This window comes from Electrona antarctica (genome assembly GCF_951216825.1).
Source record: "Electrona antarctica genome assembly, contig: scaffold_92, whole genome shotgun sequence".
Taxonomy (NCBI): Eukaryota; Metazoa; Chordata; class Actinopteri; order Myctophiformes; family Myctophidae; genus Electrona; species Electrona antarctica.
Window position 1 is genome coordinate 172936 of NW_027638697.1, and position 23403 is coordinate 196338.

Sequence of the window (23403 nt, forward strand, 5' to 3'; positions counted from 1 at the left end):
TTGGTGTTTGAGGAGCGGAGGGAGCGGGTAGAGGATTGAACTGTGACAAGTTCCTTGAGGTAGGGGGGGGCATTGCCGTGGATGCACTGGTGGGTTAGCAGGGAAATCTTATATTCAGTCCGGAATGAGATGGGGAGCCAGTGGAGTGAGCGGAGGATGGGTGTGATGTGCTCGTATTTACGCACTCTCATCAGGATCCTAGCAGCGCTGTTCTGAATGTATTGGAGCCTTTGAAGGCTCTTGCATTAACGTTGTTCCGCCTGGTTTCGTTTTGTCCAACGCGATTACGTGAATCAGCATGGCTGCGCCTGCAGTAGGCTATTACCAAAACAAACACATGGTACTTTTGTGTCGCACATGGAAAGCAACTGAAAACGACCATGGATATAAAGACAGTTCTCCTGTGCTGCTGTAGCCTACTGTGCACAGCGCAGATAATGCACAACTCCAGGTACGAACCAAAACAATGACTGAAGCTGATCATTCATGACTAACTATCTCCAGACTAGTCCTGCAGTCCCGCAATGAAGGAGAGACAATCTCGTCTCTCACTATAGTCCACTTCTCTACAGTGCCATTCTAGCCTTAAAACCTACATTTATATGTTATTCAATATATTACTTTAGCGCAAATATAGGCATTTCTAAACCAAGCCCTGTTTCAAAAATGGTTATGTGCCATGTTATTGTATTTTGTGGCCATTTCATTATGATTTTTATCTCTGGACTGGGACCCCAGTCTCCATCCATCCATCTTCAACCGCTTATCCGTGGTCGGGTCGCGGGGCAACAGCTCCACCAGTGTTCCAGACTTCCCTCTCCAGAGCAACATTAGTGACTTCCTCATGGGGGACCCCAGTCTACATGGCCAAAAGCCAGTGTTAATTTAACTCAAAGTGTAGGCTAGGCCTACAAATGCTCACATCATATATAAATGCATTAGAAAACAAATGTATATCCGCTTTCTGTCATTTATATTAACATTTCCACACCAATATACAGGAAAATATGGCATATTTTGGACATAGTTCGAATGGTGATTAATCATGATTAAATTAATTTTGAAGCTGTGATTAATCTGATTACATTTTTTAATCATTTGACAGCCCTAATCATGTCGTGTGAACCTGAACTGAACCTGATCTGAACTCAGCATTCCACTGGTCACAACACTTCCAGTGATGTAAATAGGTTTTCAATGTAATGAGTCCCAGGATGCAGGGATGGTCTTTTAGAAATGAGTCCCAGTGACATTTTATGAGTCCCACTTCAATGATGTTAGGAGTCATATTTTGGCATTTTTACAAATTGCAGCATTTAACTCCAATTTCATTATGGTTATAATGTGGTTATATTTATGTAGAAAACACAAAGAGAAATGATTATTATAACTAAAGCTAGCAAAATAAACTAGAATAAAAACAGTACAGTAGTACAGTAGTGCATCCCGTGTATGCAGAGGTCGTTGTTTTATTGCGTCCCTTAACTATAAACTGCGTTTTGGGATGCAAAATGCACCATATTTTAATCTCTGCACTTCTAGTGTGAAACTCGATTCTACATCCTAGAAGACCTCAGAAAAGGCAAAGAGGTTTAGGGATAAGGGGTTTAGCGGTGACGGAAATGGAGCCCTTAGTCTTGCCGCCATGACAGTCTCTGTATCAACAAGAGTCTCATGTGTTGTTGTGACTCTGGGCTACAACAACAACTAGACTACTTTAAAGGGTCTCATGTGTTGTTGTGACTCTGGGCTACAACAACAACTAGACTACTTTAAAGGGTCTCATGTGTTGTTGTGACTCTGGGCTACAACAACAACTAGACTACTTTAAAGGGTCTCATGTGTTGTTGTGACTCTGGGCTACAACAACAACTAGACTACTTTAAAGAGTCTCATGTGTTGTTGTGACTCTGGGCTACAACAACAACTAGACTACTTTAAAGGGTCTCATGTGTTGTTGTGACTCTGGGCTACAACAACAACTAGACTACTTTAAAGAGTCTCATGTGTTGTTGTGACTCTGGGCTACAACAACAACTAGACTACTTTAAAGGGTCTCATGTGTTGTTGTGACTCTGGGCTACAACAACAACTAGACTACTTTAAAGGGTCTCATGTGTTGTTGTGACTCTGGGCTACAACAACAACTAGACTACTTTAAAGGGTCTCATGTGTTGTTGTGACTCTGGGCTACAACAACAACTAGACTACTTTAAAGGGTCTCATGTGTTGTTGTGACTCTGGGCTACAACAACAACTAGACTACTTTAAAGAGTCTCATGTGTTGTTGTGACTCTGGGCTACAACAACAACTAGACTACTTTAAAGGGTCTCATGTGTTGTTGTGACTCTGGGCTACAACAACAACTAGACTACTTTAAAGAGTCTCATGTGTTGTGACTCTGGGCTAAAACAACAACTAGACTACTTTAAAGGGTCTCATGTGTTGTTGTGACTCTGGGCTACAACAACAACTAGACTACTTTAAAGGGTCTCATGTGTTGTTGTGACTCTGGGCTACAACAACAACTAGACTACTTTAAAGGGTCTCATGTGTTGTTGTGACTCTGGGCTACAACAACAACTAGACTACTTTAAAGGGTCTCATGTGTTGTTGTGACTCTGGGCTACAACAACAACTAGACTACTTTAAAGGGTCTCATGTGTTGTTGTGACTCTGGGCTACAACAACAACTAGACTACTTTAAAGGGTCTCATGTGTTGTTGTGACTCTGGGCTACAACAACAACTAGACTACTTTAAAGGGTCTCATGTGTTGTTGTGACTCTGGGCTACAACAACAACTAGACTACTTTAAAGGGTCTCATGTGTTGTTGTGACTCTGGGCTACAACAACAACTAGACTACTTTAAAGAGTCTCATGTGTTGTGACTCTGGGCTAAAACAACAACTAGACTACTTTAAAGGGTCTCATGTGTTGTTGTGACTCTGGGCTACAACAACAACTAGACTACTTTAAAGGGTCTCATGTGTTGTTGTGACTCTGGGCTACAACAACAACTAGACTACTTTAAAGGGTCTCATGTGTTGTTGTGACTCTGGGCTACAACAACAACTAGACTACTTTAAAGGGTCTCATGTGTTGTTGTGACTCTGGGCTACAACAACAACTAGACTACTTTAAAGGGTCTCATGTGTTGTTGTGACTCTGGGCTACAACAACAACTAGACTACTTTAAAGGGTCTCATGTGTTGTTGTGACTCTGGGCTACAACAACAACTAGACTACTTTAAAGGGTCTCATGTGTTGTTGTGACTCTGGGCTACAACAACAACTAGACTACTTTAAAGGGTCTCATGTGTTGTTGTGACTCTGGGCTACAACAACAACTAGACTACTTTAAAGGGTCTCATGTGTTGTTGTGACTCTGGGCTACAACAACAACTAGACTACTTTAAAGGGTCTCATGTGTTGTTGTGACTCTGGGCTACAACAACAACTAGACTACTTTAAAGAGTCTCATGTGTTGTGACTCTGGGCTAAAACAACAACTAGACTACTTTAAAGGGTCTCATGTGTTGTTGTGACTCTGGGCTACAACAACAACTAGACTACTTTAAAGGGTCTCATGTGTTGTTGTGACTCTGGGCTACAACAACAACTAGACTACTTTAAAGGGTCTCATGTGTTGTTGTGACTCTGGGCTACAACAACAACTAGACTACTTTAAAGGGTCTCATGTGTTGTTGTGACTCTGGGCTACAACAACAACTAGACTACTTTAAAGGGTCTCATGTGTTGTTGTGACTCTGGGCTACAACAACAACTAGACTACTTTAAAGGGTCTCATGTGTTGTTGTGACTCTGGGCTACAACAACAACTAGACTACTTTAAAGGGTCTCATGTGTTGTTGTGACTCTGGGCTACAACAACAACTAGACTACTTTAAAGGGTCTCATGTGTTGTTGTGACTCTGGGCTACAACAACAACTAGACTACTTTAAAGAGTCTCATGTGTTGTTGTGACTCTGGGCTACAACAACAACTAGACTACTTTAAAGGGTCTCATGTGATGTTGTGACTCTGGGCTACAACAACAACTAGACTACTTTAAAGAGTCTCATGTGTTGTTGTGACTCTGGGCTACAACAACAACTAGACTACTTTAAAGGGTCTCATGTGTTGTTGTGACTCTGGGCTACAACAACAACTAGACTACTTTAAAGAGTCTCATGTGTTGTTGTGACTCTGGGCTACAACAACAACTAGACTACTTTAAAGGGTCTCATGTGATGTTGTGACTCTGGGCTACAACAACAACTAGACTACTTTAAAGAGTCTCATGTGTTGTTGTGACTCTGGGCTACAACAACAACTAGACTACTTTAAAGGGTCTCATGTGATGTTGTGACTCTGGGCTACAACAACAACTAGACTACTTTAAAGGGTCTCATGTGTTGTTGTGACTCTGGGCTACAACAACAACTAGACTACTTTAAAGAGTCTCATGTGTTGTTGTGACTCTGGGCTACAACAACAACTAGACTACTTTAAAGAGCCTCATGTGTTGTTGTGACTCTGGGCTACAACAACAACTAGACTACTTTAAAAAGGTTCTTTATGAACTTTATTTGTGTTTATTCATCCTATATTTATGTTGTGTTTTACCTTGAACCGATCCAAGTTGTTCTTTCTCTCATTGGGCTTTCTGTCACCGTGCAGACACACACAGGAGAACTGATGGTCTTTCTTGTCTGGACCTGCGAGATACGCACGCACGCACACACGCACGCACACGCACACACACACAGTGTGTAAACTATGATCCACGCTTTCATCACCTCTCGATTGGACTATTGCAACTCTCTGTATCACAGCCTGACCCAATCCAAAGTAGTAGTAATACCTCCTCCCTGCTGAATGAAGTACTGTTCCATGTTGTCACAGTAATAGTAGTAGTAATAGTAATAGTAGTAGTAGTAGTAATAGTAGTAGTAATAGTAGTAGTAGTAGTAGTAGTAGTAGTAATAGTAGTAGTAATAGTACCTCCTCCCTTCTGAATGAATAACTGCTCCATGTTGTCACAGTAATAGTACTAGTAGTAATAGTACTAGTAGTAATAGTACTAGTAGTAGTAATAGTAGTAGTAATACTAGTAGTAGTACCTCCTCCCTGCTGAATGAAGAACTGCTCCATGTTGTCACAGTAATAGTACTAGTAGTAATAGTACTAGTAGTAATAGTACTAGTAGTACTATTACTACTAGTAGTAATAGTACTAGTAGTAGTAATAGTAGTAGTAGTACCTCCTCCCTGCTGAATGAAGAACTGCGCCATGTTGTCACAGTAATAGTACTAGTAGTAATAGTACTAGTAGTAGTAATAGTACTAGTAGTAATAGTACTAGTAATAGTACTAGTAGTAGTAGTAATAGTACTAGTACTATTAATAGTACTAGTAATAGTACTAGTACTAATAGTACTAGTAATAGTACTAGTACTAATAGTACTAGTAATAGTACTAGTAGTAATAGTACCTCCTCCCTTCTGAATGAAGTACTGCTCCATGTTGTCACAGTAATAGTAGTAATAGTACTAGTAGTAATACTAGAAGTAATAGTAGTAGTAATAGTACTAGTAGTAGTAATAGTACTAGTAGTAATAGTAGTAGTAATAGTACTAGTAGTAATAGTAGTAGTAATAGTACTAGTAGTAATAGTACTAGTAATAGTACTAGTAGTAGTAATAGTACCTCCTCCCTTCTGAATGAAGAACTGCTCCATGTTGTCACAGTACTAGTAGTAATAGTACTAGTACTAGTAATAGTACTAGTAGTAGTAGTAGTACTAGTAATAGTACCTCCTCCCTTCTGAATGAACTGCTCCATGTTGTCACAGTAATAGTACTAGTAGTAATAGTACTAGTAGTAATAGTACTAGTAGTAATAGTACTAGTAGTAGTAGTAATAGTACTAGTAGTAGTAGTAATAGTACTAGTAGTAGTAATAGTACTAGTAGTAATAGTAGTAATAGTACTAGTAGTAGTAATAGTACTAGTAGTAGTAATAGTAATAGTAGTAGTAGTACTAGTAGTAATAGTACTAGTAGTAATAGTAGTAGTAGTAATAGTAGTAATAGTACTAGTAGTAATAGTACTAGTAGTAGTAATAGTACTAGTAGTAATAGTAGTAGTAATAGTAGTAGTAGTAATAGTAGTAGTAATAGCACTAGTAGTACTAGTAGTAGTAATAGTACTAGTAGTAGTAATAGTACTAGTAGTAGTAATAGTACTAGTAGTAATAGTACTAGTAGTAATAGTAGTAGTAGTAATAGTAGTAGTAATAGTAGTAGTAGTAATAGCACTAGTAGTAATAGTAGTAATAATAGTAGTAGTAGTAATAGTAGTAGTAATAGTAGTAATAGCACTAGTAGTACTAGTAGTAGTAGTAGTAGTAGTAATAGTACTAGTAGTAATAGTAGTAGTAATAGTAGTAATAGCACTAGTAATAGTAGTAGTAATAGTAGTAATAGCACTAGTAGTACTAGTAGTAGTAGTAGTAGTAGTAATAGTAGTAGTAGTAGTAGTAGTAGTAGTAGTAGTAATACTAGTAGTAGTACTAGTAGTAATAGTAGTAGTAGTAGTAGTAGTAATAGTAGTAGTAATATCACTAGTAGTACTAGTAATAGTAGTAGTAATAGTAGTAGTAGTAGTAATAGTAGTAGTAGTAATAGCACTAGTAGTAGTAGTAGTAGTAGTAATAGTAGTAGTAGTAATAGTAGTAGTAATAGCACTAGTAGTAGTAGTAGTAATAGTAGTAGTAATAATAGTAGTAGTAATAGTAATAGTAGTAATAGTAGTAGTAATAGCACTAGTAGTAATAGTACCTCCTCCCTTCTGAATGAAGAACTGCTCCATGTTGTCACAGTCGATCTTGGTTCTACAGAACACGATGGCCTGCTCCATCTGGTGTTCACTGATGGCTCGGACCGTGTACTCCCCTTTAAGAACTTTGATGGCCTCCGACCACATCTCTGTACACACACACACACACACACACACACACACACACACACACACACACACACAGTAAGCAGACACTCTCCATCCAGATCCATTTACAGTAAGCAGACACTCTCCATCCAGATCCATTTACAGTAAGCAGACACTCTCCATCCAGATCCATTTACAGTAAGCAGACACTCTCCATCCAGATCCATTTACAGTAAGCAGACACTCTCCATCCAGATCCATTTACAGTAAGCAGACACTCTCCATCCAGATCCATTTACAGTAAGCAGACACTCTCCATCCAGATCCATTTACAGTAAGCAGACACTCTCCATCCAGATCCATATACAGTAAGCAGACACTCTCCATCCAGATCCATTTACAGTAAGCAGACACTCTCCATCCAGATCCATTTACAGTAAGCAGACACTCTCCATCCAGATCCATTTACAGTAAGCAGACACTCTCCATCCAGATCCATTTACAGTAAGCAGACACTCTCCATCCAGATCCATTTACAGTAAGCAGACACTCTCCATCCAGATCCATTTACAGTAAGCAGACACTCTCCATCCAGATCCATTTACAGTAAGCAGACACTCTCCATCCAGATCCATTTACAGTAAGCAGACACTCTCCATCCAGATCCATTTACAGTAAGCAGACACTCTCCATCCAGATCCATATACAGTAAGCAGACACTCTCCATCCAGATCCATTTACAGTAAGCAGACACTCTCCATCCAGATCCATTTACAGTAAGCAGACACTCTCCATCCAGATCCATTTACAGTAAGCAGACACTCTCCATCCAGATCCATTTACAGTAAGCAGACACTCTCCATCCAGATCCATTTACAGTAAGCAAGGTTAACGCGAGGTAATAAATAAACCAATAACCAATTTAGCAGTGCAAACATGACAATATCAACACATACAGTGTGTGTACATTGAAACTGTACAAACTCTAGGATGGATTAGAGCGACCAATGAGCACTCTAGGATGGGTTAGGGCAACCAATGAGCACTCTAGGATGGGTTAGGCCGTTAGGGCAACCAATGAGCACTCTAGGATGGGTTAGGGCAACCAATGAGCACTCTAGGATGGGTTAGGCCGTTAGGGCAACCAATGAGCACTCTAGGAAGGGTTAGGGCAACCAATGAGCACTCTGGGATGGGTTAGGGCAACCAATGAGCACTCTAGCATGGGTTAGGGCAACCAATGAGCACTCTAGGATGGGTTAGAGCAACCAATGAGCACTCTAGGATGGGTTAGGGCAACCAATGAGCACTCTAGGATGGGTTAGGGCAACCAATGAGCACTCTAGGATGGGTTAGGGCAACCAATGAGCATGTTGTAGAGACCTGCAGCCTGACAGGCCACGCAAAAAAATTAATTAAGAAAATTAATTGGGGAACCCTGCTCTACTGTGTCTGACAGATAGAGTTGAGGGGTGATTTCAGCCCTCTATTGTGTCTGACAGATAGAGATGAGGGGTGATTTCAGCCCTCTACTGTGTCTGACAGATAGAGATGAGGGGTGATTTCAGCCCTCTCCTGTGTCTGACAGATAGAGTTGAGGGGTGATTTCAGCCCTCTACTGTGTCTGACAGATAGAGATGAGGGGTAATTTCAGCCCTCTACTGTGTCTGGCAGATATAGTTGAGGGGTGATTTAAGGTGATTCTGCGACCGTTCTCTCACCTGCAGAGTTGGCTCCTGGTCTGGTGTTGTCTTTGGCATGGACCTCGTCCGTCTGACGCACGCACGCACGCACGCACGCACGCACGCACGCACGCACGCACGCACGCACGCACGCACGCACGCACGCACGCACGCACGCACGCACGCACGCACGCACGCACGCACGCACGCACGCACGCACGCACGCACGCACGCACGCACACACACACACACACACACACACACACACACACACACACACACACACACACACACACACACACACACACACACACACACACACACACACACACACACACACACACACACACACACACACACACACACACACACACACACACACACACACACACACACACACACACACACACACACACACACACACACACACACACACACACACACACACACACACACACACACACACACACACACACACACACACACACACACACACACACACACACACACACACACACACACACACACACACACACACACACACAGAGAGAGAGAAAGACAGTCACATACTTACTCAGAATAAGCGTTGCGAGCTTGTAGATCTGCTATTTTCAGCATGAAACAGAGTGTAAACTCAGGCGTTACTAGGCACAAACTAAAACTACACCAGAAACAGTGGTTCAAAGAGGTACTAGTTGTGGACGGGTCAGATTATGGGCCTGGAATTAACTCCCCATCCACCTTAGACCGGCACCCTCTCTAGATATGTTTACTCTGGCATTTGGCTGAGCTTTTCACCTTGTATCTTTCTGTTATTCTCACTGTTCTGCCTATTATTGAAATAGTCAGTCAACAGTCAAAGTACATAAAGTGCTTACCAGGGCCCAGAAAATGATTCCCGTTCATTTTCCTCATAGACATTTCAAAAAGTATTTATTTAAAGACCTTTTAAGTGTCGTACAAAGCCAACTCGAGTTGTGAGAGATCATGACAACAAACAAATAATTAGAAAGAAGAAGAAAATGGCAGGTTACAACACTTTTTTTGCTCGTTTTTGTTTTTTTTAATTTTAATTATTTGTTTGGTCCAAAATATTGTGTTTATTGTCATGATTTGTCACAACTCGAGTTGGCTTCGTACGACGCTTAAAAGGTCTTTAAATAAATACTTTTTGAAATGTCTATGGGAAAAATGCATTGGGAATTATTTCCTGGGCCTGGCGTCGTCATGAAAGGGGGCGGGGCCTGGCGTCGTCATGAAAGGGGGCGGGGCCTGGCGTCGTCATGAAAGGGCTGCAACGCTCTATAGGAGTGGTCATGAAAGGGGGCGGGGCTCTATAGGAGTGGTCATGAAAGGGGGCGTGGCTCTATAGGAGTGGTCATGCAAGGGGGCGGGGCTCTATAGGAGTGGTCATGCAAGGGGGCGGGGCTCTATAGGAGTGGTCATGAAAGGGGGCGGGGCTCTATAGGAGTGGTCATGCAATGGGGCGTGGCTCTATAGGAGTGGTCATGCAAGGGGGCGGGGCTCTATAGGAGTGGCCATGAAAGGGGGCGGGGCTCTATAGGAGTGGTCATGAAAGGGGGCGGGGCTCTATAGGAGAGGTTGCACCACTCAAAAAATGGCCTATATTCAAAGATTTGTGCCACATTTTCACGATTTTTCAAAAATAGCAGACCTACAAGCTCGTAGCGCGCCACTCGGTGGCGCGCTACGAGCTTGTAGATCTGCTATTTTTCAATAGCTAAAGCATGACATAATGCTAACACCAAAAGGGGTTCCCGCCCAGAATGGGTTAAAACATCAAAAGGGGTTCCCGCCCAGAATGGGTTAAGGTTAGGGTAAGGGTAAGGTAAGGTACCCGGACATGGCTCTTCCCCAGGCGCTCCCACAGCCGGTCCAGTTTGGGGTTGACCGGGACCACCACGTGATGGACCGTCTCGGGGACAGAGTCCTCGCCCTTCAGGTCCACCCAGGTGGGGAAGTGCATGATGCGCTCTGACAGCTTCTTCACGTCGAACGAGTGCAGGGTGGCCGAGCACACGATCACCTGACCAGGGAGAGGGGGAGAGAGGGAGAGGGAGAGGGAGAGGGAGAGGGAGGGGGAGGGGGAGGGGGAGGGGGAGAGGGAGAGGGAGAGGGAGAGGGAGAGGGAGAGGGAGAGGGAGAGGGAGAGGGAGAGGGAGAGGGAGAGGGAGAGGGAGAGAGAGGGAGAGGGAGAGGGAGAGGGAGAGGGAGAGAGAGGGAGAGGGAGAGGGAGAGGGAGAGGGAGAGGGAGAGGGAGAGAGAGGAGAGAGGGGGAGGGAGAGAGAGAGAGAGAGAGAGAGAGAGGGAGAGAGGGAGGGAGGGAGAGAGAGAGAGAGAGAGAGAGAGAGAGAGAGATGTATATAAAGAATTTGAATCCACCATTAATAACTCATCACTTCAATATGTTCTGGGAGAACAGTCTAAATGCACATTTTTGGCAGCAAAACACGTGTGGAGTCGTCATCAACTGAGGGACAGCCAGTGGACAGAAGAGCCAGGTATATCTGGCTGAACAGGGTCATTAAGTTGCTGCTATGTTTCAGTTTGTTAATTTCATTGTTACTGTATTGCGAGAGAGAGAGAGAGAACAAAGGTGTGTTCCTTCACTGGAGGCGACATGGTGCACACGTTCTGCAAATGCTCTGCAAACACCTCATCTGCACTAGCCTCAGTCCTTTACTCATCTACGCAGAGAAAAGCCTGGTCACAACCTAAGACAGAGAGTAAAGCCTGGTCACAACCCAAGGCAGAGAGAAAAGCCTGGTCACAACCTAAGACAGAGAGAAAAGCCTGGTCACAACCTAAGACAGAGAGAAAAGCCTGGTCACAACCTAAGACAGAGAGAAAAGCCTGGTCACAACCTAAGGCAGAGAGAAAAGCCTGGTCACAACCTAAGGCAGAGAGAAAAGCCTGGTCACAACCTAAGACAGAGAGAAAAGCCTGGTCACAACCTAAGACAGAGAGAAAAGCCTGGTCACAACCTAAGGCAGAGAGAAAAGCCTGGTCACAACCTAAGGCAGAGAGAAAAGCCTGGTCACAACCTAAGACAGAGAGAAAAGCCTGGTCACAACCTAAGACAGAGAGAAAAGCCTGGTCACAACCTAAGGCAGAGAGAAAAGCCTGGTCACAACCTAAGACAGAGAGAAAAGCCTGGTCACAACCTAAGGCAGAGAGAAAAGCCTGGTCACAACCTAAGACAGAGAGAAAAGCCTGGTCACAACCTAAGACAGAGAGAAAAGCCTGGTCACAACCTAAGACAGAGAGAAAAGCCTGGTCACAACGTAAGGCAGAGAAAGGGTTCTGGTTGTTACCTGCAGCCTGTGGTGACCTGAGGGATCTGGTTGTTACCTGCAGCCTGTGGTGACCTGAGGGATCTGGTTGTTACCTGCAGCCTGTGGTGACCTGAGGGATCTGGTTGTTACCTGCAGCCTGTGGTGACCTGAGGGATCTGGTTGTTACCTGCAGCCTGTGGTGACCTGAGGGATCTGGTTGTTACCTGCAGTCTCTTGCCGTCTGTGGTGACCTGAGGGATCTGGTTGTGGATCCTGTTGATGAAGTCTGTGTATCCTGCTGACAGGAGGCCGTCCTGGAGGACAGACAGACAGACAGACAGACAGACAGACAGACATCTCAGATTCTTCTTCTTGGCTCAAAACAAGCTTGATTTGCAGCTCGTTTCTGTAAACGATTGTATCTTGCTTACATTAAGTATGTTTTGGGTGGATTAAATTACATTCGCGGGACAAGTTACAGAGCGGATTTTAACTTCCTGACTCTCAGTTTCCGGCCAATTCGGCTTTCAAACTAAAAGGTGCTCGCCATATTATTGTGAGCGTTCTGAGCCTTCCACCAGATGGTGCTATGGCGCAGAATGAGTTCATATAAAACATGTATGCCAAGTGGAATCATGCAAAGACTCCCTCTATCCATTAGTCGACTAAAATAGCCCTTCGCTAAACCCTGCCCCAAAAAACTATCACATGAAAACTCCTGTCGGACGGTCGTTAAAGTTGATTGAGTTGTGATACCGTTTCTCCCTCTACCATTCCTCCTATTTCTCCCTCTACCATTCCTCCTATTTCTCCCTCTACCATTCCTCCTATTTCTGGTTCATGGAAATAATGTCATGTGCGTTTGTCCAGTGCATAGCTTACTGCAGACCTGGTTGACTAGATTTAGAAGACATGTGTCCAGTGCATAGCCTACTGCAGGCCTGGTTGACTAGATTTAAAAGACATGTGTCCAGTGCATAGCCTACTGCAGGCCTGGTTGACTAGATTTAGAAGACATGTGTCCAGTGCATAGCCTACTGCAGACCTGGTTGACTAGATTTAGAAGACATGTGTCCAGTGCATAGCCTACTGCAGGCCTGGTTGACTAGATTTAGAAGACATGTGTCCAGTGCATAGCCTACTGCAGACCTGGTTGACTAGATTTAGAAGACATGTGTCCAGTGCATAGCCTACTGCAGACCTGGTTGACTAGATTTAGAAGACATGTGTCCAGTGCATAGCTTACTGCAGACCTGGTTGACTAGATTTAGAAGATATGTGTCCAGTGCATAGCCTACTGCAGACCTGGTTGACTAGATTTAGAAGACATGTGTCCAGTGCATAGCTTACTGCAGGCCTGGTTGACTAGATTTAGAAGACATGTGTCCAGTGCATAGCCTACTGCAGACCTGGTTGACTAGATTTAGAAGACATGTGTCCAGTGCATAGCCTACTGCAGGCCGGGTTGACTAGATTTAGAAGACATGTGTCCAGTGCATAGCCTACTGCAGGCCTGGTTGACTAGATTTAGAAGACATGTGTCCAGTGCATAGCCTACTGCAGACCTGGTTGACTAGATTTAGAAGACATTTGTCCAGTGCATAGCCTACTGCAGGCCTGGTTGACTAGATTTAGAAGACATGTGTCCAGTGCATAGCCTACTGAGGCCTGGTTGACAAGATTTAGAAGACATGTGTCCAGTGCATAGCCTACTGCAGGCCTGGTTGACTAGATTTAGAAGACATGTGTCCAGTGCATAGCCTACTGAGGCCTGGTTGACAAGATTTAGAAGACATGTGTCCAGTGCATAGCCTACTGCAGGCCTGGTTGACTAGATTTAGAAGACATGTGTCCAGTGCATAGCCTACTGCAGGCCTGGTTGACTAGATTTAGAAGACATGTGTCCAGTGCATAGCCTACTGCAGGCCGGGTTGACTAGATTTAGAAGACATGTGTCCAGTGCATAGCCTACTGCAGGCCTGGTTGACTAGATTTAGAAGACATTTGTCCAGTGCATAGCCTACTGCAGGCCGGGTTGACTAGATTTAGAAGACATTTGTCCAAGTATCTCAACAGGCGACAGAAGGACAGCTTGCCATCGCAGAGCGGAGTGGGCGGGGCTTAGCCAAGGGCTAATGGAGGTCATGTGACCTGTAGCGTACGTACACACTCGTCCAGAACCAGGAAGCGGACTTGAGCCAGGCTGAGTTTCCCTGTGGAGATGAGGTCATCTAGACGACCCGGGGTGCCCACCACGATGTCCACCTGCACGCACACGCACACGCACACACACACACACACACGCACACACACACACACACACACACACACACACACACACACACACACACACACACACACACACACACACACACACACACACACACACACACACACGAGAAAACGGTATAGTCATCAGTATTTTAGTTAACAACAAAAGACAAATATTACTTTTCCATTCCATATAGCTACACTGGGTCTACTGAAAAATGTGTGTATTCTGTGTTCATGTCAAGGTGTGGGTTTGTCCATAACGTGTGTATTCTCTGTGTTCATGTCAAGGTATGGGTTTGTCCATAATGTGTGTATTCTCTGTGTTCATGTCAAGGTGAGGGTTTGTCCATAATGTGTGTATTCTCTGTGTCCATGTCAAGGTGAGGGTTTGTCCATAATGTGTGTATTCTCTGTGTTCATGTCAAGGTGTGGGTTTGTCCATAATGTGTGTATTCTCTGTGTTCATGTCAAGGTGAGGGTTTGTCCATAATGTGTGTATTCTCTGTGTTCATGTCAAGGTGAGGGTTTGTCCATAATGTGTGTATTCTCTGTGTTCATGTCAAGGTGTGGGTTTGTCCATAATGTGTGTATTCTCTGTGTTCATGTCAAGGTGAGGGTTTGTCCATAATGTGTGTATTCTCCGTGTTCATGTCAAGGTGAGGGTTTGTCCATAATGTGTGTATTCTCTGTGTTCATGTCAAGTTGAGGGTTTGTCCATAATGTGTGTATTCTCCGTGTTCATGTCAAGGTGTGGGTGTGTCCATAATGTGTGTATTCTCTGTGTTCATGTCAAGTTGAGGGTTTGTCCATAATGTGTGTATTCTCTGTGTTCATGTCAAGGTGAGGGTTTGTCCATAATGTGTGTATTCTCTGTGTTCATGTCAAGGTGAGGGTTTGTCCATAATGTGTGTATTCTCTGTGTTCATGTCATGGTGAGGGTTTGTCCATAATGTGTGTATTCTCTGTGTTCATGTCAAGGTGAGGGTTTGTCCATAATGTGTGTATTCTCTGTGTTCATGTCAAGGTGAGGATTTGTCCATAATGTGTGTATTCTGTGTTCATGTCAAGGTGAGGGTTTGTCCATAATGTGTGTATTCTCTGTGCTCATGTCAAGGTGTGGGTTTGTCCATAATGTGTGTATTCTCTGTGTTCATGTCAAGGTGAGGATTTGTCCATAATGTGTGTATTCTGTGTTCATGTCAAGGTGAGGGTTTGTCCATAATGTGTGTATTCTCTGTGTTCATGTCAAGGTGAGGGTTTGTCCATAATGTGTGTATTCTCTGTGTTCATGTCAAGGTGAGGGTTTGTCCATAATGTGTGTATTCTCTGTGTTCATGTCAAGGTGAGGGTTTGTCCATAATGTGTGTATTCTCTGTGTTCATGTCAAGGTGAGGGTTTGTCCATAATGTGTGTATTCTCTGTGTTCATGTCAAGGTGAGGGTTTGTCCATAATGTGTGTATTCTGTGTTCATGTCAAGGTGAGGGTTTGTCCATAATGTGTGTATTCTGTGTTCATGTCAAGGTGAGGGTTTGTCCATAATGTGTGTATTCTCTGTGTTCATGTCAAGGTGTGGGTTTGTCCATAATGTGTGTATTCTCTGTGTTCATGTCAAGGTGAGGGTTTGTCCATAATGTGTGTATTCTCTGTGTTCATGTCAAGGTGAGGGTTTGTCCATAATGTGTGTATTCTCTGTGTTCATGTCAAGGTGAGGGTTTGTCCATAATGTGTGTATTCTGTGTTCATGTCAAGGTGAGGGTTTGTCCATAATGTGTGTATTCTCTGTGTTCATGTCAAGGTGAGGGTTTGTCCATAATGTGTGTATTCTCTGTGTTCATGTCAAGGTGAGAGTTTGTCCATAATGTGTGTATTTTCTGTGTTCATGTCAAGGTGAGGGTTTGTCCATAATGTGTGTATTCTCTGTGTTTGTGTCAAGGTGAGGGTTTGTCCATAATGTGTGTGTTCTCTGTGTTCATGTCAAGGTGAGGGTTTGTCCATAATGTGTGTATTCTGTGTTCATGTCAAGGTGTGGGTTTGTCCATAATGTGTGTATTCTCTGTGTTCATGTCAAGGTGAGGGTTTGTCCATAATGTGTGTATTCTCTGTGTTCATGTCAAGGTGAGGGTTTGTCCATAATGTGTGTATTCTCTGTGTTCGTGTCAAGGTGAGGGTTTGTCCATAATGTGTGTATTCTCTGTGTTCATGTCAAGGTGAGGATTTGTCCATAATGTGTGTATTCTGTGTTCATGTCAAGGTGAGGGTTTGTCCATAATGTGTGTATTCTCTGTGTCCATGTCAAGGTGAGGGTTTGTCCATAATGTGTGTATTCTCTGTGTTCATGTCAAGGTGTGGGTTTGTCCATAATGTGTGTATTCTCTGTGTTCATGTCAAGGTGAGGGTTTGTCCATAATGTGTGTATTCTCTGTGTTCATGTCAAGGTGAGGGTTTGTCCATAATGTGTGTATTCTCTGTGTTCATGTCAAGGTGAGGGTTTGTCCATAATGTGTGTATTCTCTGTGTTCATGTCAAGGTGAGGGTTTGTCCATAATGTGTGTATTCTCTGTGTTCATGTCAAGGTGAGGGTTTGTCCATAATGTGTGTATTCTGTGTTCATGTCAAGGTGAGGGTTTGTCCATAATGTGTGTATTCTCTGTGTTCATGTCAAGGTGTGGGTTTGTCCATAATGTGTGTATTCTCTGTGTTCATGTCAAGGTGAGGGTTTGTCCATAATGTGTGTATTCTCTGTGTTCATGTCAAGGTGAGGGTTTGTCCATAATGTGTGTATTCTCTGTGTTCATGTCAAGGTGAGGGTTTGTCCATAATGTGTGTATTCTCTGTGTTCATGTCAAGGTGTGGGTTTGTCCATAATGTGTGTATTCTCTGTGTTCATGTCAAGGTGAGGGTTTGTCCATAATGTGTGTATTCTCTGTGTTCATGTCAAGGTGAGGGTTTGTCCATAATGTGTGTATTCTCTGTGTTCATGTCAAGGTGTGGGTTTGTCCATAATGTGTGTATTCTCTGTGTTCATGTCAATGTGTGGGTTTGTCCATAATGTGTGTATTCTCTGTGTTCATGTCAAGGTGAGGGTTTGTCCATAATGTGTGTATTCTCTGTGTTCATGTCAAGGTGTGGGTTTGTCATTATGTGTGTATTCTCTGTGTTCATGTCAAGGTGAGGGTTTGTCCATAATGTGTGTATTCTCTGTGTTCATGTCAAGGTGAGGTTTGTCCATAATGTGTGTATTCTCTGTGTTCATGTCAAGGTGAGGGTTTGTCCATAATGTGTGTATTCTCTGTGTTCGTGTCAAGGTGAGGGTTTGTCCATAATGTGTGTATTCTCTGTGTTCATGTCAAGGTGAGGGTTTGTCCATAATGTGTGTATTCTCTGTGTTCATGTCAAGGTGAGGTTTGTCCATAATGTGTGTATTCTCTGTGTTCATGTCAAGGTGAGGGTTTGTCCATAATGTGTGTATTCTCTGTGTTCATGTCAAGGTGAGGGTTTGTCCATAATGTGTGTATTCTCTGTGTTCATGTCAAGGTGAGGGTTTGTCCATAATGTGTGTATTCTCTGTGTTCATGTCAAGGTGAGGGTTTGTCCATAATGTGTGTATTCTCTGTGTTCATGTCAAGGTGAGGGTTTGTCCATAATGTGTGTATTCTCTGTGTTCATGTCAAGGTGAGGGTTTGTCCATAATGTGTGTATTCTCTGTGTTCATGTCAAGGTGAGGGTTTGTCCATAATGTGTGTATTCTCTGTGTTCATGTCAAGGTGAGGGTTTGTCCATAATGTGTGTATTCTCTGTGTTCATGTCAAGGTGAGGGTTTGTCCATAATGTGTGTATTCTCTGTGTTCATGTCAAGGTGAGGGTTTGTCCATAATGTGTGTATTCTCTGTGTTCATGTCAAGGTGAGGGTTTGTCCATAATGTGTGTATTCTCTGTGTTCATGTCAAGGTGAGGGTTTGTCCATAATGTGTGTATTCTGTGTTCATGTCAAGGTGTGGGTTTGTCCATAATGTGTGTATTCTCTGTGTTCATGTCAAGGTGTGGGTTTGTCCATAATGTGTGTATTCTCTGTGTTCATGTCAAGGTGAGGGTTTGTCCATAATGTGTGTATTCTCTGTGTTCATGTCAAGGTGAGGGTTTGTCCATAATGTGTGTATTCTCTGTGTTCATGTCAAGGTGAGGGTTTGTCCATAATGTGTGTATTCTCTGTGTTCATGTCAAGGTGAGGATTTGTCCATAATGTGTGTATTCTGTGTTCATGTCAAGGTGAGGGTTTGTCCATAATGTGTGTATTCTCTGTGTTCATGTCAAGGTGTGGGTTTGTCCATAATGTGTGTATTCTCTGTGTTCATGTCAAGGTGAGGGTTTGTCCATAATGTGTGTATTCTCTGTGTTCATGTCAAGGTGAGGGTTTGTCCATAATGTGTGTATTCTCTGTGTTCATGTCAAGGTGAGGGTTTGTCCATAATGTGTGTATTCTCTGTGTTCATGTCAAGGTGAGGGTTTGTCCATAATGTGTGTATTCTGTGTTCATGTCAAGGTGAGGGTTTGTCCATAATGTGTGTATTCTCTGTGTTCATGTCAAGGTGTGGGTTTGTCCATAATGTGTGTATTCTCTGTGTTCATGTCAAGGTGAGGGTTTGTCCATAATGTGTGTATTCTCTGTGTTCATGTCAAGGTGAGGGTTTGTCCATAATGTGTGTATTCTCTGTGTTCATGTCAAGGTGAGGGTTTGTCCATAATGTGTGTATTCTCTGTGTTCATGTCAAGGTGTGGGTTTGTCCATAATGTGTGTATTCTCTGTGTTCATGTCAAGGTGAGGGTTTGTCCATAATGTGTGTATTCTCTGTGTTCATGTCAAGGTGAGGGTTTGTCCATAATGTGTGTATTCTCTGTGTTCATGTCAAGGTGTGGGTTTGTCCATAATGTGTGTATTCTCTGTGTTCATGTCAATGTGTGGGTTTGTCCATAATGTGTGTATTCTCTGTGTTCATGTCAAGGTGAGGGTTTGTCCATAATGTGTGTATTCTCTGTGTTCATGTCAAGGTGTGGGTTTGTCATTATGTGTGTATTCTCTGTGTTCATGTCAAGGTGAGGGTTTGTCCATAATGTGTGTATTCTCTGTGTTCATGTCAAGGTGAGGTTTGTCCATAATGTGTGTATTCTCTGTGTTCATGTCAAGGTGAGGGTTTGTCCATAATGTGTGTATTCTCTGTGTTCGTGTCAAGGTGAGGGTTTGTCCATAATGTGTGTATTCTCTGTGTTCATGTCAAGGTGAGGGTTTGTCCATAATGTGTGTATTCTCTGTGTTCATGTCAAGGTGAGGGTTTGTCCATAATGTGTGTATTCTCTGTGTTCATGTCAAGGTGAGAGTTTGTCCATAATGTGTGTATTCTCTGTGTTCATGTCAAGGTGAGGGTTTGTCCATAATGTGTGTATTCTCTGTGTTCATGTCAAGGTGAGGGTTTGTCCATAATGTGTGTATTCTCTGTGTTCATGTCAAGGTGAGGGTTTGTCCATAATGTGTGTATTCTCTGTGTTCATGTCAAGGTGAGGGTTTGTCCATAATGTGTGTATTCTCTGTGTTCATGTCAAGGTGAGGGTTTGTCCATAATGTGTGTATTCTCTGTGTTCATGTCAAGGTGAGGGTTTGTCCATAATGTGTGTATTCTCTGTGTTCATGTCAAGGTGAGGGTTTTTCCATAATGTGTGTATTCTCTGTGTTCATGTCAAGGTGAGGGTTTGTCCATAATGTGTTCTAATACAGCGTCCATCTATTTGCCAGAGAATCACTGTTGTGAGATATTAATTGCCGTTCATTTTAACTTGAAGGCCCCCAGTTTGACATGCACTGAAACTATGGACAGTCGCAAAGATACTCCCAAATGTATTTTGTGAGTCGCACAGATGAAGTTGTAGGTGCATTTGCGTCCAAAATGGGCCCAATTCTGAGCTCTGGCTTGAGAAAACTCATGGCTTTTGCAACCAGTGATGTTTAGAGCTATTAATATTCTCATTAACAGCCTCTATTGACACTTACTCCTTGTTCCAGAACGGCCAGCTGTTCTTTGGCAGCCACTCCCCCGATGATCAGCAGACCACTGTAGTAGAACACAGAGACACAGATGAGGATCAGACCACTGTAGTAGAACACAGAGACACAGATGAGGATTAGACCAAGGATCACGTCCCACTGGGAGGAGACCCTGGGGCAGACCAAGGATCACGTCCCACTGGGAGGAGACCCCGGGGCACACCAAGGATCACGTCCCACTGGGAGGAGACCCCGGGGCACACCAAGGATCACGTCCCACTGGGAGGAGACCCCGGGGCACACCAAGGATCACGTCCCACTGGGAGGAGACCCCGGGGCAGACCAAGGATCACGTCCCACTGGGAGGAGACCCCGGGGCAGACCAAGGATCACGTCCCACTGGGAGGAGACCCCGGGGCAGACCAAGGATCACGTCCCACTGGGAGGAGACCCCGGGGCAGACCAAGGATCACGTCCCACTGGGAGGAGACCCCGGGGCACACCAAGGATCACGTCCCACTGGGAGGAGACCCTGGGGCAGACCAAGGATCACGTCCCACTCGGAGGAGACCCCGGGGCAGACCAAGGATCACGTCCCACTGGGAGGAGACCCCGGGGCACACCAAGGATCACGTCCCACTGGGAGGAGACCCCGGGGCAGACCAAGGATCACGTCCCACTGGGAGGAGACCCCGGGGGGCAGACCAAGGATCACGTCCCACTGGGAGGAGACCCTGGGGCAGACCAAGGATCACGTCCCACTGGGAGGAGACCCTGGGGCAGACCAAGGATCACGTCCCACTGGGAGGAGACCCCGGGGCAGACCAAGGATCACGTCCCACTGGGAGGAGACCCCGGGGCAGACCAAGGATCAGGTGGAGGAAACACATCAACTCACTGGCTTTGGAACGCCTCGGGATCCCCAGGAGGAAGTCACTAATGTTGCTCTGGAGGAGATCTCTCTGGTGGAACTGTTGCCCCCACGACCCGACTACGGATAAGCGGTTGAAGATGGATGGACCTACCTATTTCTGTTCTCACCTCAGTCTGGGATTGTCCACGTATTTCTTGAACTGGTTGACCACGTTGAGCGTCTGCTCGGCCAGCTCTTTGGACGGTTCGATGATCAGGGCTTTGGGTGCGTTGGTCGTCGACACCTTGGCTTGACTCACCTTGGCGCTGCCTGGAAACGGATCGCATTAGACTTCACTAAACTGAACTAAACTCCATCGCTTTGCATGTTAAAGGAACAACAACATGCATTTTAAAACAGTTTTTAATATTTAATATCATATTGTTTATGTCCCTCAAAAGTATTTCTACTGGTTTGAGCCTAAACCACTCTGATAGAACACTCTGATAGTCTGGCTTCTAAAGCGGTTTTAGCTGCAGTACCACAATGTCCTGATGTGGTGGGGGCGCTGTGGGTGCAAATTATTTCCACACCCTCATCCTCAGTAACTCCCCTCCCATATATTTGACTCATTATAATAAACCCACCTGTCTGTCTGACTGAACCCACCTGACTGTCTGACTGAACCCACGTGTCTGTCTGACTGAACCCACCTGTCTGTCTGACTAACAGACCCGTCTGTCTGACTAAACAGACCCATCTGTCTGACTGAACGCACCTGTCTGAGAGGACCTGACGGTGTGTTCCTCCTAAACCCACCCATCTGAGGACCTGACGGTGTGTTCCTACCCGTCTGAGAGGACCTGACGGTGTGTTCCTACCCGTCTGAGGACCTGACGGTGTGTTTCTACCCGTCTGAGAGGACCCGACGGTGTGTTCCTACCCGCCTGAGAGGACCTGACGGTGTGTTCCTACCCATCTGAGACCTGACGGTGTGTTCCTACCCGTCTGAGAGGACCTGACGGTGTGTTCCTACCCGTCTGAGAGGACCTGACGGTGTGTTCCTACCCGTCTGAGAGGACCTGACGGTGTGTTCCTACCCGTCTGAGAGGACCTGACGGTGTGTTCCTACCCGTCTGAGAGGACCTGACGGTGTGTTCCTACCCGTCTGAGAGGACCTGACGGTGTGTTCCTACCCGTCTGAGAGGACCTGACGGTGTGTTCCTACCCGCCTGAGAGGACCTGACTGTGTGTTCCTACCCGTCTGAGAGGACCCGACGGTGTGTTCCTACCCGTCTGAGAGGACCTGACGGTGTTCCTACCCGTCTGAGAGGACCTGACGGTGTGTTCCTACCCGTCTGAGAGGACCTGACGGTGTGTTCCTACCCGCCTGAGAGGACCTGACTGTGTGTTCCTACCCGTCTGAGAGGACCTGACGGTGTGTTCCTACCCGTCTGAGAGGACCTGACGGTGTGTTCCTCCTCTGCCTGATCCAAAGCCACAAAGCCGCTCCGAGGAGGATTCTTGAAGTCCTCTGATCCAAAGTTGAACTGCAGCTCTGCATTCTAACACACACACACACACACACACACACACACACACACACACACACACACACACACACACACACACACACACACACACACACACACACACACACACACACACACACACACACACACACACACACACACACACACACACACACACACACACTTTGGGCTTATTGAGTACCCGGTATCAATACGCTTTGGGCTTATTGAGTACCCGGTATCAATAAGCTTTGGGCTTATTGAGTACCCGGTATCAATAATCTTTGGGTTTATTGAGTACCCGGTATCAATAAGCTTTGGGCTTATTGAGTACCCGGTATCAATACGCTTTGGGCTTATTGAGTACCCGGTATCAATAAGCTTTGGGCTTATCCAGTACCCGGTATCAATAAGCTTTGGGCTTATCGAGTACCCGGTATCAATAAGCTTTGGGCTTATCGAGTACCCGTTATCAATAAGCTTTGGGCTTATTGAGTACCCGGTATCAATAATCTTTGGGCTTATTGAGTACCCGGTATCAATAAGCTTTGGGCTTATTGAGTACCCGGTATCAATAAGCTTTGGGCTTATTGAGTACCCGGTATCAATACGCTTTGGGCTTATCAAGCCTGTTATCAAGCATAGCGGCCCGTGACGGTACACCAGTTAAGAGTTTATTTATTTTGTATTCATTTTTTTTATCCCACGATTTTGTAACCCATTTTTCACCCCTGTGTCAATTATCTAATGTGATCCTGGGCTCTACACACCCTCCGCCAA

General features: G+C 44.6%; 1 protein-coding gene across 1 annotated transcript in view; it reads right to left on the reverse strand.

Moving 5' to 3' along the window:
- ddx1 (DEAD (Asp-Glu-Ala-Asp) box helicase 1) overlaps window positions 1–23403 on the reverse strand; it is a 64999-nt gene that overhangs the window by 28423 nt on the left and 13173 nt on the right. Inside the window, exons 12-20 of the mRNA XM_079530725.1 lie at window positions 22542–22656; window positions 21280–21421; window positions 20245–20305; window positions 14096–14194; window positions 12154–12243; window positions 10492–10680; window positions 8673–8724; window positions 6846–6992; window positions 4632–4723 (exon numbers count right to left, since the gene is read on the reverse strand). Of these exons, the coding sequence (XP_079386851.1) occupies window positions 4632–4723; window positions 6846–6992; window positions 8673–8724; window positions 10492–10680; window positions 12154–12243; window positions 14096–14194; window positions 20245–20305; window positions 21280–21421; window positions 22542–22656 (987 nt within the window). The remainder of the gene's footprint in view (window positions 1–4631; window positions 4724–6845; window positions 6993–8672; window positions 8725–10491; window positions 10681–12153; window positions 12244–14095; window positions 14195–20244; window positions 20306–21279; window positions 21422–22541; window positions 22657–23403) is intronic.